This window comes from Labeo rohita, chromosome 15, assembly GCF_022985175.1.
Source record: "Labeo rohita strain BAU-BD-2019 chromosome 15, IGBB_LRoh.1.0, whole genome shotgun sequence".
Classification (NCBI taxonomy): domain Eukaryota; kingdom Metazoa; phylum Chordata; class Actinopteri; order Cypriniformes; family Cyprinidae; genus Labeo; species Labeo rohita.
In genome coordinates, this window is record NC_066883.1 from 32,411,186 (window position 1) to 32,428,077 (window position 16,892).

General features: G+C 33.7%; 2 protein-coding genes across 10 annotated transcripts in view; one reads left to right on the forward strand and one right to left on the reverse strand.

The window, feature by feature from the left end:
• Nucleotides 1-607: 607 nt before the first annotated feature.
• Nucleotides 608-10,416, reverse strand: trpc2a (transient receptor potential cation channel subfamily C member 2a). The gene is made up of 13 exons (XM_051129805.1): nt 10,286-10,416; nt 8,782-9,474; nt 7,668-7,871; nt 6,065-6,229; nt 5,788-5,962; nt 5,441-5,641; nt 2,978-3,140; nt 2,782-2,874; nt 2,492-2,684; nt 2,073-2,200; nt 1,862-1,931; nt 1,642-1,774; nt 608-1,220 (listed from the first exon to the last, which is right to left on the reverse strand). The coding sequence occupies exons 1-13, from the start codon at nt 10,298-10,300 to the stop codon at nt 847-849; spliced, it is 2,607 nt and encodes an 868-aa protein (XP_050985762.1). The 5' UTR covers nt 10,301-10,416; the 3' UTR covers nt 608-846.
• A 3,808-nt stretch (nt 10,417-14,224) lies between these two features.
• The window catches only part of robo2 (roundabout, axon guidance receptor, homolog 2 (Drosophila)), a 489,160-nt gene continuing 486,492 nt past the window's right edge, over nt 14,225-16,892 (forward strand). For all 9 annotated transcript variants that reach the window (XM_051129111.1, XM_051129121.1, XM_051129117.1 and 6 more), the window contains exon 1: nt 14,225-14,380. The gene's annotated coding sequence lies outside the window, so the exon portion shown is untranslated. The remainder of the gene's footprint in view (nt 14,381-16,892) is intronic.

Here is a 16,892-nt window from a genome sequence, read left to right on the forward strand (position 1 = left end):
ATATTACAATTTTAAAATTGACAGTAAATTATTAAATTTGAAAGTAAAAACCTTTACAAAAATTTCTATTTCAAATAAATTCTATTCTATTCTATTCTATTCTTCAAAGAACCCTGAAATATGCTTCATGGTTTGCACAAAAAAATATGTTTTTTGAGTATTATTTTAAATTGTAATAATATTTCACATTATTATTATTATTATTATTATTATTGATTGATTGATTAATTAATTGATTAATTATTTTTTTATTTTTTTGCTGCATTTATTTGATAAAAAATTCTGTCTTGAAAGTACTGTGAAAGGTGAAGAACATTCCAAAACAAAAATTGTATCATATTTGTGGAAAGTGCCCTTTTTCCTTTTTTGTCATTGGTAATAATAATAATAATAATAATAATAAAAAACACTTTTTTTTTTTTTTTTAGGTTTCATTTACAGACAATAAGTTATATATAGTTATATCTAACTATATATTGTTATATATAAATATATAGATATAATTCATCTTATTTATTTATTTTATTGTGGTAATTTTCATTTAAGGTTAATTATAATTATTTATTATCTTTCCTTCATGTTCATGTTAAATATTACACACACACACACACACACACACACACACACACATATATATATATATATATAAACCTCATTAAATGGATTTATCTGTCTTATGAGGCCTTGTGATTTAGATATTAATTATGATGCAGTTTACATATTAAATCTGACTACAGTATGTCAATGTATTTTCAGTAATTCAAAGTGCTATGACTAGTCTAGAATCATCTGACTAGTTATTTTTCAGTGAATGGCTGCGCGCTGCGGCACTGCAGTGTTTGTTTCTCACACATCAGGAGTGCTAGCAGTCTCAAAAGTAGTTTCTTCTCCTGGGACGGGCTCCACAGGGCCCTCGGACTCGGGCTCCTCCCTCTCCTCTGAGACGATCCCTCCTGCTTTGATCTCTCCTTCCTTCTCTTCGTCGTCTTCCTCCTCCGCGGGATGCGTACTGATGGACAGGCCTGTGTTTTCGCACCCCATGGCCTCGTACTTATTAAAGTCCCGGAAATTGTTCTTTGCACCCATGATGTATTTGCCCAGGATGTTGGCCTGGTCCGGCTCGCTTTTGCACTGCCACTGCAGCTTCTGGTGGAACTCCTGCATCTCGGTGTGCAGTCGGCCGACAACCTTATTCAGCTCTGTGATTCTGTTCCCAACATCTAAGCACCACAACAAGAGCTGTCACTTTTAATGAATTTATTGCATCCTTGCAGAATAAAATATTTAATATCTTAAAAAAATGCTATTTTAAGACTTAGTCTTAAAAGTCTTTCAAAAAGTAAGTATTACTTTATAAGACACTTTTCTCTTTTTTAATTTGCAGTACACTTACTATATTTTTAATTACAGGGAGAATCCCACTGGGGAAACCTGTGGTGAAGTTTTTTGCTAAAAGGATCACCTCTTCTGGGGTTTGAACCTACAACCTTGTGGTTACCAGCACAGATCTTTGACCACTAGGCCACAGCAATCAAATCAGCTAATTTATAGGTATGTTTTTTTCACATAATTAATGTTGTGTCACTAAAATACTGCATGCTTTTTGGATCGTTACCCAGAGATGCTGAAAATATGACCTACCTTTACGCTTGCTCTCCTCAAACTCTCTGCGTGCGGCTTCGATGTAGCGGTGCACTAGAGCCTTGGTCACCTGCAGGCGGTATGGCACTCTGCCCTCACCTTGACCTCCGCTGCTATTCAGGGTATTGCTAGACTAAAAAAAATATGAAAATCACCTCATCAGCCAAATTTATTCAGGAATTATGGAGGATCTAGAGATAGAAACCCCTGAGATACTCACCAGAGACGCAATGGGAGGATATTCTGGGGCTTTCTTGTTACAGCAACAGCAAATCTTTTGGCAGATGCTTCTACACAAGACAGGGAGGAACAGGAACGTTACATCTGGTCCTAAATGATCTGAAGTTTGTGGTAAAAAGTGTCAGTTCACATCTGCATAAGAGATTATGGAGGATTGATGGTACCTAGCAGTGCTTACCAGGTTTTCTTACCTTAAGATATAAAAGAGAGCTTTTGGAGATGGGATGATATTAAATGGAACTGGCATAGTGAGACCCTCCCTGAAGTAACTGAGATAGAGTTTGGAGCGAGCAAACTTCCACTCGACATCTGCGTCATCCTGAGAGGAAGAGACAGTAAATATTGCTGTTCAAAAGTTTGTGGTCAGTAAGGTTTTTTCAAACATTTTTTTGACACTGTGTCACTGTGCCAATATATTTTTTAACAATTCTTTTTGTATTCCGCGGTGAAAATGACAGTATAGCTGTTAGAAAAGACATAAGGGTGAGTAAATAAAAACTTAATTTTGGGGTAAAAAACTACCATTGTTTCTTCCATCATTCTAAAATACTATAATCTTTATACATGTGAAGACTTTAAAATTTTTGTAATGATCTTTTAAGCTTCATACCTCGATCCTCTGAAATGAATTGGAGATCATGGCAATAAGCATGTTGAGTAGGACTATGACGATGAGCAGTGTGAATATCCCATAGAAGATCCTTCCCACAAACTCAGCCAAAACATAATCAGGCATGTCTACGTATTCCTGGTTTGCCATTCCAAACATGGTCCAGAAGAGGAAGTTAAATGTTTCATTCAATCTAAAATGAATACAACAGACAGATTTTAGATTAATCTCCTGGGTGATTTCGAAGCAACCAAACACATGAAATTACATGTAAACAAGCTATTAATCACCTGCCAAGATGTGGAGAAACAACATATGGGACGTATATGTTATTTATTCCACACAGAAATGCTGTTCCAATAATCATAAGGATGAACATGAATCTGTAGAGCAATAAAAACATTTGATGAAAGCAATTTTAATGGTGTTCTCCTTTCAGAGCTATACTGGACGTCCAATCACAGAGATCAAACAGCAAGATCTGACCTCATCATGTCATCGATCATTCTTCCCATGGATATCTGCAGGGTTCCCAGGGATTCATGGGCCGGCAGAATGTAGGCGAGACGTGTGAAACTCAGCATGCTGGTCACGGCAAACAGAGTCTCTGCAATCAACTGAGGATCCTCCTGTTTCCAGTCCTCCCGTACTATTTAGAAACATGATAAAATAATAATCATAATAATAATCATAATGCTAAAACTTTACAGTAAGGTTCATTAGTTAACAGTAGTTAACTACATTAGTTAACATGAACTATAGTGAATGAACAATACTTCTACAGCATTTATTATCTTAAAGGAGAAATCCGCTTCCAGAACCACAATTTACAAATAATTAATGCACCCCCTTGTCATCCAAGATGTTCATGTCTTTCTGTCTTCAGTTGTAAAGAAATTATGGTTTTTGAGGAAAGCATTTCAGAATTTTTCTTCATATAATGGACTTTATTGGTGCCCCGATTTTGAACTTCCAAAATGCAGTTTAAATGCAGCTTCAAAGGGCTCTAAATGATCCTAGCCATGGAAGAAGGGTCTTATCTAGCGAAACGATCTGTCATTTTTTTTGAAAAATAAAAATTTGTATACTTTTTAAGCACATAAGCTCGTGTAGCACTAGCTCTGGGATGCGTGTCCAGGACACTACGAATCACGTCTAAGTTCATCGTCTGTGTACTCCGGCTCAAAAAGGTAGAGTATGGCAAAAAACTCTATCTTATTTTCTCCTACAACTTCACAATTGTCCGACATCGTTGTACCTTTTTGTTTGTAAACAGCCTTTGACTTACTTGCACTTCCTTAGTCTTTGCACATTCGCTTTGTAAACAAGTGAACGTGAAGCGGCGTGAAGCCGCATTTAAACTACATTTTGAAAGTTCATAATTGGGGCACCAATGAAGTCCATTATATGGAGAAAAATCCTGAAATGCTTTCTTAAAAAAACATCATTTCTTAACGACTGAAGACAGAAAGACATGAACATCTTGAATGACAAGGAGGTGAGTAAATTATTTGTAAATTGTTTGTTTTGGAAGTGGACTTCTCCTTTAATGTTATTTCAACACCTACTAATGTCTTACTAAAATCAAAAGTTGTGCTTGTTAACATTAGTTAATGCACTGTGAACGACTGTATTTTCATTAACTAATAAAGATTAATAAATACTGTAATAAATGTATTGTTCATGTTAGTTAATACATTAACTAACATTAACTAATGGAACCGTATTGTAAAGTGTGTAATTTATGTTATGTAAGTTATGTAATTTTTTTTTTCATGTGGCAGTTGTAGTAGAAGTAGTAGCAGTTATTATAATAATTAATAAATAATGGTACTACTACTGCTACTACATGTGAAAAATACAATAACATTTCATACCATTACTATATCTTATTATTTAACTGCGTTTTTAAGTGTATTATTATTATTATTATTATTATTGTTGTTGTTATTATTATAACTGTATGTGTAATTAATAATAATAATAATAATAATAATAATAAAACAATGTAATATTTTAATTGTATTTCATCAATAATACAATATTATAATGTTAACATACAAGTGTTGTTGTTACTATTATCATCATCATCATCATCTTAACATTATTTGTTTAATAAAAGTAATAATAATAATTATTTGAACTGCATTTGTAATTCATAATGATAAAAATAATTACTGTTATTGAATTTTTAATAATATTTTATTGTATTTTCATCAGTAATGTAATCAAATTGTTAATATATAAATGGTGTTATCTAATTTTATTATAATACAAATTATGTATTATTATTAGTATTTGAGTATTTATAGTATTTGATGATGACGATGATGATAATAATCATTATTGTTACTGTTATTATTTAAATTATAATATTTTAATTAGTATATTTTAATCAACAATACAATAAAATAATGTTATATTGTTAATATATTGTTATATTGTATAAATATTAGTATTGCTATATTATTTTAACTGTATTTGTTAATAACAATAATATTTGTTATTACTTTTATTTAATGTATACTACTATTTTAATTATATTTTCATTAATACAATAAAAATTATTATAATGTTGTTATCCTTATGTAATTTTATTATAATAAATTTATATGATTATTATTATTATTATTATGTTAGTTATTTAATAGTATTATATTTAAACTATATTTGTTACTAGTACTTTTACTACAGCTAATAATAATAATAATAATTTAATTTTATAATATTTAATTTTATTTTATAATAATAATAATTATTGTTGTTATTATTATTATTATTATTATTGTTGTTGTATTTTAATTTCAACTGTATTTGTCAATAAATGTTTGATTACAAATACAAAAAAAATATTACTATTGTATTATTTTGTATCTATATACATAAATATTACTGTCAGTAAGGATAATATATGGATAAATAGTTAAAAGACAGAATGTGAGATGTCACCTGTATTGGTGAAATAGTCACACATTTCTTGAGTGCTGGAGTCTTGACAGAGGAAATATCCCTTTAGCATGATGAGGATGCGTAGTGTGAAGGACGCCAGATACATGCTCAGCACCATCATATCCAGAATGTTCCATAAATCCAGGAAGTAACTCTTCAAACCCTCGATCCAAACTTCCTTGCACTCAAACCAGAAGAAACCTGCCAATGTAGAAATGCAGAAAGATAAGAACTCTCTCTGAAACTTCTCTCTCTGTATATCAAAGACAATTACTGTCTAGGCTCCGAGATTTAAATGACTATTAAGGGATTTTCCTCAGGATTTTTTTTTTGGCAGTGTGACCTACCCGCGACCCATATCATGTGGAGAGAGTTATGGAGAATGTTCTGCTTTCGAGAGGCAAAATCGCTGCGGTAGATCTCCATGAAAATCGACTCTGTCAAGAGGGTGATGAGGAACCACATGTATGATGCCGAGTGTAACAGGAACTTAATCACGGGAACCTTCAGCAGTTTACCCAGCTGGAGGAACAAAGTGGGTTTTGTCCATGAAAATGAATTAATATTTGAAATTGCATGGGCCATTATAGTGTTATTTAGCTATTACCACTGACTCAAATTTACCTTGGACTTGGGGGCGATCCAGTAAACCAGGCAGAGAAACGGCATGGTAATGAAAATCCCCAAAGACACCAGCAGTTTCCAAGCAGTTCGACTTCCCCTCCAACCGGACAGGCTACCGCACCAAATGGAGGAGAGCACTTGCTGGCAGATGGGATGAGTCACAAACTAGACGAGGAAAAACAAACAGTCAGGCCTCCCAGCCAACTGTCAATCAATCAGACATCCCATACGGCATGAACGCAGGGGTCAAACGACTGCGCGCTTTTGAAAGATGATGTTCACATGCCCTGTGTTTCTCCTCAGATCCATCAGTCTGTGTGGGCAGTGGAAGTCTGCAGTGTGTTACCTCACCCAGGGTTATTATAGTTAACTAAAAACTACCACAGTAAGTAACTTCAATATTTTATTTCAGATAGTTGCCAAAGTAACATTGCTTATTGTCATAACTTGATGTAATAAAACTGAAATCAAAATTAATAAAAACTAGGTAGACATATTTATAAAATAATAATAAATATAAAATAAAAATGACTAAACCTCAATAAAACGGCTAAAACCTTAACTAAAATTAAAATGATGTATATATGTATGTATGTATGTATTTTATATATATACTATGTTTTTTTCCCTCCAGTTTTGGCTTAGTATATCAAGCTAAACTAGATGAAAATGACTAATGTTGTTTTTCAGTTAATGTTACTAAACTAAAAAAGAAAACAGAAATGATAAAAGCTAGTTCAAAATATCAATAAAAAAGCACAATAGTATATTAATGATACAAAAATAACACTGATCTGAACTCCACTGACTAGTTTAATCAGATTTAGCATTTAATTTAATTAAACTAATTAAATGTTTTTTTTTTTTTATATTATTATTATTATTTTGTGTTGTTTGGTGAAAATGAGTAATGAGTAATGTGGCCTTGGGAACTTATTTTTTTATTTCCTTTTATTTCAGTTAATTTTATTAACACTTAAAATGAAAACAAAAAATATAAAAGCTAGTTCAAAATATCAGTGAAAATAGTATATGTAATAGTATCTAAATGATACCAAAATAACACTTATTCTAATAGCTAGTTTAATCAGATTTTATTTTATTTTATTTCTGTGAAAAAGGAAAATATTTAATGTAGATACTGATATATTTTTATTTATTTATTTATTTATTTATTATTTCTGGGTGACCGCCAGTTGAAGACAAGCAAGGTTTTATGTAAGCTTTATTACATCAAATAAATGAAAATGAGTAATGTTGCCTTACTTTTTTAAAACAAAATTTCCTTTTATTTCAGTTCAAGTTAATTTTTTTTCAGTTAATGTTACTAAAACTTAAAATGAAAACAGAAAATACAAAAACTAGTTTAAAATATTAATTTAAAACTATAATAGTATCTCGATACCACAAAAACACTGAATCCACTGACTAGTTCAATCAAATAAAGTTTGATTAAAATTTATTTTATTTTATGAGGAAATTTTTTAAAAAATAAACTATAAATTTTAATTTTTTTGTTTTTTTTTGAAAAAATACTTAACATGGGTAATGACATTGTTTTATCCCATTTATATGTTGCTGCAATTAAACCAAGATGATGTACCTGTTTCTGATTGTAGTTGACCGCCAGGCGAAGGCGACCAAGGTTGGGGATTCCTTCCTCAAATGTCTGTTCATCCAGTTCTTCATCGTCGCTATCATCCTCAGCGCTGTTGAGGATGGTGGAGACCTCGCTCTGGTTCCGGCACATTCCCAGAAGCTCTACGGCGAACTCCTGACACAGCTGTTCCAACGCCAGGTACTGAGGCTAAACATCAAAAAAGATTTTTGAGAAAGACATGGTAAAAGTCATTTAATTAATGTTTTTCCCAAATGCTTTTAACTATGCAAATAAGCTTATTATAAATATACTGACAATACACAAAATAAAATAAAATAAAATAAAATAAAATAAAATAAATTTGATGGCAAAACTCAGGAGAAAACTTGGTGATTGAGGAGAAAATCATTTTTAATGATTAATTTTTTTTTACAGGTTCTTCAGCTGTTTGGCAGTTTGTACGTTATGAAGCATAATCTGTGAGTCAACCTATCTTCAATGCTGGGTTGATTACAATTGATTACAAATTGTAGTCTATTACTGATTACAATACACAAAAATTTTAGTTAGCAGCATAATCTGGATTACACATATAAGGTTATGTAGTTTGACTACTTTATGATAACTTTTAGATTACTTTTGACAGAACTTGTTTATCACAAAGTGATTATTGTGTGCCATAATAATACTGGAGGGAATATATATATATATATATATATATATATATATATAAATGATTATAAATAAAATGTGTTATTATTATTACAGAGGGGTTTTCAAAAACGGTATACAAGTGAAAGGTTCATTTAGAATGGAAATTTTAAAGGTAAATAAATAAATAAGAAATAATTGGGGTGAATCAATAAACTAGGAATGATTACTGTCATTTTGTGAATAATATGTTATCGTGAAATCCATAATGTAACTGTAATCTGATTATGTGCATTTAAAAAATGTAATAATTTTGTGGAATCTGATTACGTTATCCAGATTATATGTAATCAGTTTATGCATATTCTTAATAGTTCATGAAAAGCAGAGTGTATCTTTTTTTCCAAACAATTTGTTGCTATTTACTGTACGTTTTCTATAAATAAATGATTTTTTCTGAGCTCACCTTGAATTCTGGTTCTTTCTTAGAGAGTTTGCGCAGTTCCCTGCTGAGGTGGAAAGCGCTGTGCATGGCGTCTTCTGAGGTAATCGACAAATATGCGCGACTGGCGATGCCTCTGTATGTATTTATACGGGACAGTGAGAACTTGAGCAAGTCGTATTGCCGGCCATTACGACACTCCAGACACGTGCACGAGATGGCATGAGGCAGGGGAATATCATGGCCTCTCTGGGTCAACATAGTTACAATCTCATACAGGTCCTTCTGGCAGGCCAATGTTAGTGGCGTCACTCCTGGCGCAAATTGAGAATCGTCAATGGAGTGGTCGAAGATGGCCATGCTGAAAGAACGAACGTCCATTTTGTTGCCTTTCTCCTGATCCAGACGGTCCAGGAGGTGTTTGACGAACCTGGGCTGGTTGGTGTCGACGGCAACCAGCAGAGCCTCGTGGATCTGGCGGAAGTCAAACTTGACGCCGAGCAGAAGGGAGGTCATGATGTCTTCGCTGCCCAGACGGATGGAGAGGTTCAACGCCTCCCTCCATAACCGATCCTCAGACTCGTCCAACTGACGGATGATCCCGTCACCAAGGGAGAGGAGACTGTCCACCCAGGCCATGTTGCCCTCTTGGATGGCGGGGATCAGTTCAGGTGGAAAGTGAAGCTTTTTGTTCACAATCTCCCGCCAGTTGTCTGGCTGCTCGGAGAGACGGGACAAAGAAGATTTTAAAAACCAATCCAGCATTAGAGAGTGAAATAAGCTTAAGAAGCAAACCAGAAAAAAATAGTAATTATTTCAAAAAGTAATAAATTTTTTAAAAAGTAATTTTTTTAATTACATTGTGTTTAAAAGTTTTTTTGTTTTTTTTTTTAATTAATACTTTTATTCACCAAGAATGCATTAAACTGACCTAAAGTGACAATAAATACATTAATAATGTTATAATACATCATGAAAAAAAAAACTGTTTTCAACATAAGATATTAATAAATGCTTATTACGTACCAAAGCAGCATATCAGAATGATTTCTATATTGAATGATACTATATTATAGTATTTCTACTATGTATACTATGTATAAATAATATTTTTGGGCAAATAAATGAACCCTTGATGAGCGTAAGAAATCTTTCTGACCTCACATTTTTGAACAGTAGTGTGTATATAATATAATAAAATTTCTAAAACTGACTTTTCCAACTCTGAAAACAGCTTAGCCAATTAGAAATTTAAAGTCGCATTTCATATGTATGTGTCAAGCTGCTATGTTGGTTGGCAACCATAATTATATGGATATATGCTTACTTTAACATCGCTATCTTTTTACCATATTGCCACAGTTTTATAAAAGCAATAACCCACTCTTATCCATCCATTACTATGATTTTTACCATAGGTAGTGCCCTTTTAGGCTTTCTTCTTTGCGTTGTGCTTAAAGCACCCTTTACTTTTGATGCTGATTGCAATTAATGCCTTGCATTCAAAATCCAAAAATCTTAAACTCACCGTAAGTTTTTCCATGTTTTTAGTGGAGCACCCCAAATCAGTACACTTCTTTTGACGTCAGTCCAAAACAGTGAGCAGCAGCTGTCTCATGTCAGCTTGGGAGATGAATTCAGAAAGGAACAATATGGTTGTCACCTCCTAGACCCGTTTAGTGATTTTGTGCTTCTGTACAAGCCTTGTTTTTGTCTACTGATGTATCATCTTGTTCTGGGAATTAGCCTGTACCACCCACTCAGCACCAATAACAGAGATGCTCCCCGAGGAGAACACTCATTAGCACACAGTACTGTTGCATTTCATTTGGATAATTACAGTTTAAGTTCTGCATTCGCAATACGACTTTTGTGGCTTGATAAGCTGTTGAGCTCCAATAATATTACGTCTAAGAAAAAAATGTACCTAAAAATTAAATTTTGCTTAAAGTTTACTCACCCTCAGGCCATCAAAGATGTAAATGAGTTTGTTTTTTTCATCAGAAGACATCACATGTTCAACAATGAATCCTCTGCAGTGAATGGGTGCCGTCAGAATAAGAGTCCAAACAGCTGATAAAAACAACAATGATCCACAAGCAATCGACACCACTCCAGCGAAAAAGCGAAAACCTGTGTTTGTAAGAATCAAATCCATGTTTTTAACTGTTCTGAACCATAGTTTTAGCTAAAACAGGAGTCATCTATCCATAATGTTGCTTTCTCTAGTAAAAAAAAAGTTGTTTTGTTAGAAAAACAGCTATGAACTAATATGTTGGTGGATTTTGATGTAAGAGGACAACAGCAGAGGAATGAGTTCTTCACAAAATGAAGCGTTGTTATGGATTATGGAGTGGTATTTTTACCAGATGCGATGGTTTAAAGTTTAAACGCCTTAATTATGTATTTGTTTCTTAGAAACATGCAGCTTTTCACTTAACAAGACGTTAAAGTCAGTGTAAAGGCAATTCATAGAATTATTTCTAAACACATCCTAGAAATGTATAGCTACTGTCATTACCATTAGTTACTACAGCCTACAGTTTGCTTGCTAGCTAGGCTTTTGTAACGTAAATGCATAATACCTTGCGACTATTTACAAAACAGCTCTGTCAATTTTGTAGCGGTATTTGACAGTTGAGAGAGACGTCAGTTTTCCCGCGAATGGTTTCGGCGCGGCCATTGGACACGCCCCCAATGTTTGCTGCTTGGATTGTTGCCAAGACCGCGGTTTTCCCGCGGAATTGTGTTATTTAACCGTTGCCACTGGTTGTTTTTGATGGGCTAGTTCTAAGTAGCAATTGGGCGGGTTTTGTTGTGAAAGCCTGGCAACCCTGGCTGCTTATTTTGTCAAGATTTTGATAACTTTCTTTTTATTTACTTGGCGATTTTTTAATTCAAATCATATTCTTTGGTGTGGAAAACTCAAAACACGTTTAATATTGCTTTTGGATTATTGTGATGTTTTTTATCAGCTGTTTATACTCTCATTCTGACGAAACCCAGTCTGTTCCAATGAAGAAATACACTCATCTACATCTTTTACGGCCTGGGGGTGAGTGAATTTTCAGATAATTTTTATTTTTGGGTGACGTATTGTCTTGTCGTGCATAAAAAATAATCTGCACCATGAAATCTTCCGTTTACTGTACAGTATAGTACAAGACAGCATATTAGATTCTCTGCTTCCACGGTAAGTTATACGTGTTGGCATTGCTTGTAGCTTGTCAAATTCGATGAAGCTGAAACTTATCTGGACTTGATTAGCATGGGAAGGGTTTCTCTGAAACCACACAAACAAAAGCATTAATCATTAAACAGCCATGTCGCCTCCATCTCAGTCGTCATGATAATCAATTGATCATGACCCTTTGCCACTTCTTTTACCGGCCTAATTTCGAGAAGTACACCCTACGTCCTTTAGAATGTGGCAAATTAATTACCCCGATGGAGTCTGGTGGCCCTGTCAAACCCCGTCTGGAATCACGCTCCGCTGCGGCAGCTGACAGCGCCTGCCCGCTCCGCCTTTGCAATTCTAATGAGTGGTCATTCATCAGCCTCTGACGGCTGGACAATCCACTTGATGTTTAAATCTGCTGATAATATCAAAAACATGCACTTGCCGTAATCCGCAAATTATTACTTAACTGTCGATCATATTAGTTTGAACGCCATGAGTAGCCTAAATAAGATTTATAGGACTGCCCTGCACAGTTTTCATGCGGTTATAAAAGAGATTTTATTCTTCAAGTAGTTAACGGTTCATTTTTAGAGTAATTCCAGTGGTTTTCTTTTTAGGATGCAATGGTTTAATGCAATTGCTTCTGTTATTAATTGGTTTACATTTACTTGCTTAGCTCCACCATCTGTCTTGCTTGAAAGGTAATGATGACAAATGCATCAGCCTCTGCATTTATGCATATACGATACAAGACTTTTAGTTTCTTCATGGTCTAATTGAGAGATTGATTATGGAGTTTTGTTGCTGTTGTTAAATTGGGGATATTTGCGTTGTTTTTGATTAACACTGCATCTTGAGGAAGGGAGAGTGGAGAACTAGAATAATGTGCTGGAATGTGCAATAGCCTAAAGTATTATTTGATATATTTACCCAGTGTTTTGTGTTAATTACTCCATTTGGAAATATTTTATGTTCATATTATTTATCAAGTGCAAGACGTGGTGTGAAGTTTTAAATAATTAACAAGACTCCTAGCATAGATGACAACAGACATGAATTGTTACTGTAATTCTGCTAAAATCTTTATTTCAAGAGCTGACGAACATATTTAGTGACAGACGAACATCAGCTATAAATATTCACCATAATTTATGACGATGGTTTTATGAACATTTTCATTATGCTAGGACCTTCTCATCCACCTCATATGAAACAAAGTACTAAAAAACACAAAACATATTTCTGACATATACTGTGGTGTGAAATACCTTCATAAGTTTGGGGTAATGTATTTTTATAAAACAGTTCAGCAATGATGCATTAAATTGATCAAAAATGCCAGTATAAAGGCATTTATAAGGTTTGAAAATATTTCGGTTTCAACTATATTTCCATAATTTCCTCAAAAAATTATGTAGCACAACAGTTTTCAACACTGATAATAATACAAAATGTTTCTAGAACAGCAAAACAGCATATTAGAATCATGTGACACTGAATACCGAAGAAAAGACGAAAATTCAGCTTTGCATCAAATGAATAAATTACATTTTAAAATATATTAAAACTGAAAACAGGTATTTTAAATTGTAATAATATTTCACAATATTACTATTTTTACTGTATTTTTGAACAAACAAATGAAGCCTTGGTGAGCATAAAAGTCTTCTTTAAAAAAAAAATAAATAAAAGCCGTTATGTATGTATGCATGCATGTATGTATGTACATATGCAAAGCCACTTTCAATACATTCCAGGTATATATCTGATGACTTTTTGTGTTCCCAGGGAATCAATCCCATGACCTTGATGTTGCTAGCACCAGTTGAGCTTCATTTCACTCAAAGAATAGCCGCTTCAGTTGAATGGCTCTCCTCCACCGAGCCACTCGAAGTTGGAATTGTGTAAGTATTCAAGTCAAACATTAAATACATTTAAAGGCAAGTTAATTTGAGAGTGAGACAGGCCGGCACAAATCCGAAACAATGAGTCTGAAGGAAGCTGTGCAGATGCAGGGCCACCTAATCAGATTGCTTTCATTAAGTCTGTTGAAATGACAGAAGCTTTTACTTCACTTCTATTGGATTACCAGGAATGCAGCTCTCTTATGACAATCTGCATTATCGAAACAATCTCTCTCCTCCTCTTTTACTCTCTTTTGCCTCATCCTTTCCTCCCTCTCTTTCTCTCTCTCTCGCTCTCTGTCTCCCTGGCTGACTTTCTTCTCCCTCTCTCCCTCTCTCTCTCCTGTGAGCTCCATCTCTCTCGCTTTGCAGATGGGATGAGCCTGGGAGGAAGGCAGAGTGCTTTGCCAGTTGTGTGTGAGAGAGGACAGGAATTCCAACCGCACGCAGACTATTCCAAGAGCAGCTTCCCTCGTGCGCAGGAAATACATTGCCGGTGCGTTTTCAAGCTTCGCTTTGAAGGTACCCACTGACAGAGGTAAGCTAGGCGAGAGGAAGTTCATCTGTGTATGTGCATGTAGTTGTCACATGGTATGTTGATGGAAGTCAGTCACAGTGCTCTCACATTACTGTTGAGTGCACTTTAGAGTGGATATTATGTGCTATTTGATATCATTCATGTGGTATGTAATCTGTCAGTTTTCAGTCACAACGTCTGGGTTTAGATGATTAGCTTTGGTAGCATGTCAACTTTCGTTGTTGGACTTCATACAAATCCAGTTTCAGTCTCTATAAAACAGAGTCAAGACTGACTTTATGGAACATCTTGATGGATCTGGTGTGTTAAAGAACTATTTTATTGAATCTATCTATCTATCTATCTATCTATCTATCTATCTATCTATCTATCTATCTGTCTGTCTATCTATCTATCTATCTATCTATCTATCAGAATAGAATAGAATCACAGTCATGCTGATACTCACCGTCACTCTTTTGATTGGTCAAAACAATTATGACACAAAACACCTGTTCACCAGCAGTGATTCATAATAAAGCATTTTTTTTACTTCTTTTTTTTTTCTTTTTCTTTTAATGGAATGATACCTCTTGATAAATTTGCTTAAAATAGCATTAAAATACATTTTTATGTTTAAAAATGGCTTATTTTATTTTTATATTATATTATTTTATATTTTTATATTTAGTTTTATTTTATATTATTTTATTTTTTATATAATATTAGCTTTTTTTGTAATATATCCATTTTATCATTTTATTATCATTTTAAATTAGTGCTTATTCAGCATCCCAGATGTGATTAATGATATATAATAATATATTTAATATTTATTTATTTATTTAATTAATAATATATTTATTTATACATTTATATATAATAGCATATCTCTTTATTATCTCTTTTTAAATTAAACAACCCAGATATAAGTGATGAATGTATTTTATATTATTTTATTTTATTTTATCTGTTTTTATATGTGGACTTATGCAACGTCCCTGATATTATTGATGAATGCAGTTTATTTTATTATGTTGGTATATATATAAAATTAACTTTTATTTTAATGTATCCTTTTTAAGTATGAGGTTACTTGACGTCCAATATATTAGTGATGAATGAATTTTATTTTATTTTGTTGGTTTATTTATATAATATTAGCTTGTTTTCTTTTTGTTTTCTTACATTTCTTTTAAATTTCAGTGTCCCAGGCATTAGTGCTGGAATCATTTTTGTTTTGTTTTGTTTTGTTTTGTTTTGTTTTGTTTTTGTTTTGTTTTTTTGTTTTGTTTTGTTTTGTTTTATTTTATTTTGTTTTGTTTTATTATTATATTATATTTTATTTTATCTTTTCTCTTCTTTTCTTGGACTTATTCATGAGATAATATTGATGAATGCAGTTTATTTTATTATGTTGATTTATAATATAATATAATATTATAATATAATATAATGCATAATATTACCTTATAGTTTAATATATCTCTCTTTAAATCTGGGCTTACTCAACATCCCATATATGAATGATGAATGAATTTTATTTTATTAGATTTATTTTTATAATATTAGCTCTTTTTTATTTATTTCTTATTCGATGTTCCAGATATTAGTGATGAAAGCATTTTATTCTAAATTTTATTATGTAGGTTTATTTATATAATATTGGTCTCTTCTTAAATGTGGGCTTACTCTACATCCCGGATATTACTAATGAGTGAATGTATACTAAGCCACCTCCTAAAGTATACTAACTTTAAGACAGCTTATTTTAGATGTTTTAAGTTTGAAACACGAGTTTGAAATTTCCATCCGTGTCTACTACATTTACACCCTTATTTAAGCTAGGTAAAAATGTTAAAATGATAATAAATGATCACAGCATGTCAGGAGGAGAATGTAATTGGTTTGTGTCAGCATCACCATTGAATATCCTCTCTGCTGAGTGAAGAGCGGAACTGTTTTGTGATTTGGCAGAGGCCTGAAATGTTTGCCGAAATCCACGGTGGCACACTTGCCCTCTGAGACCTCTGCGGTGTTATTTTTTTCTCTCTTGGCACTTTGAGACTCCCACGTAATTACATTCTGACAGCACGATGGACAGCACGTCTGCGACGTCCACACCTCCACAGCGTGAACCGATCCAAGCGCATTCAGAACCACGGACAGCTCCGCTCTCAGCTCTGCTGTCCGTGGTCCTGAAAGCGGTTGGATCGGTTCACGCTGTGGAGGTGTGGATGCCGCAGACAGTCGGCCTACTTAAACGTATCCTGACGTGACAAGATAAAAGCAATGTAATTGCGGATGCTCGTAAGGCTGTCGTTATGCAGAGCAGCACATTTGATGGCTAATCTCAAACAGGTTGTTGTGTTTGAGAGCCATGGCGCGTGTTGATCTAGCAGACAGAAGGAGGGGGGAGAGGATGACAGGAATCCAGGCGCCTGGCTGTAGCCGTCCCGCTCTACACCAATCTGTCTCTCCCGGGCCTGTGTCCAGCACTGCCCCCGGACCTCTGAGCGAGAGTCATTGACCA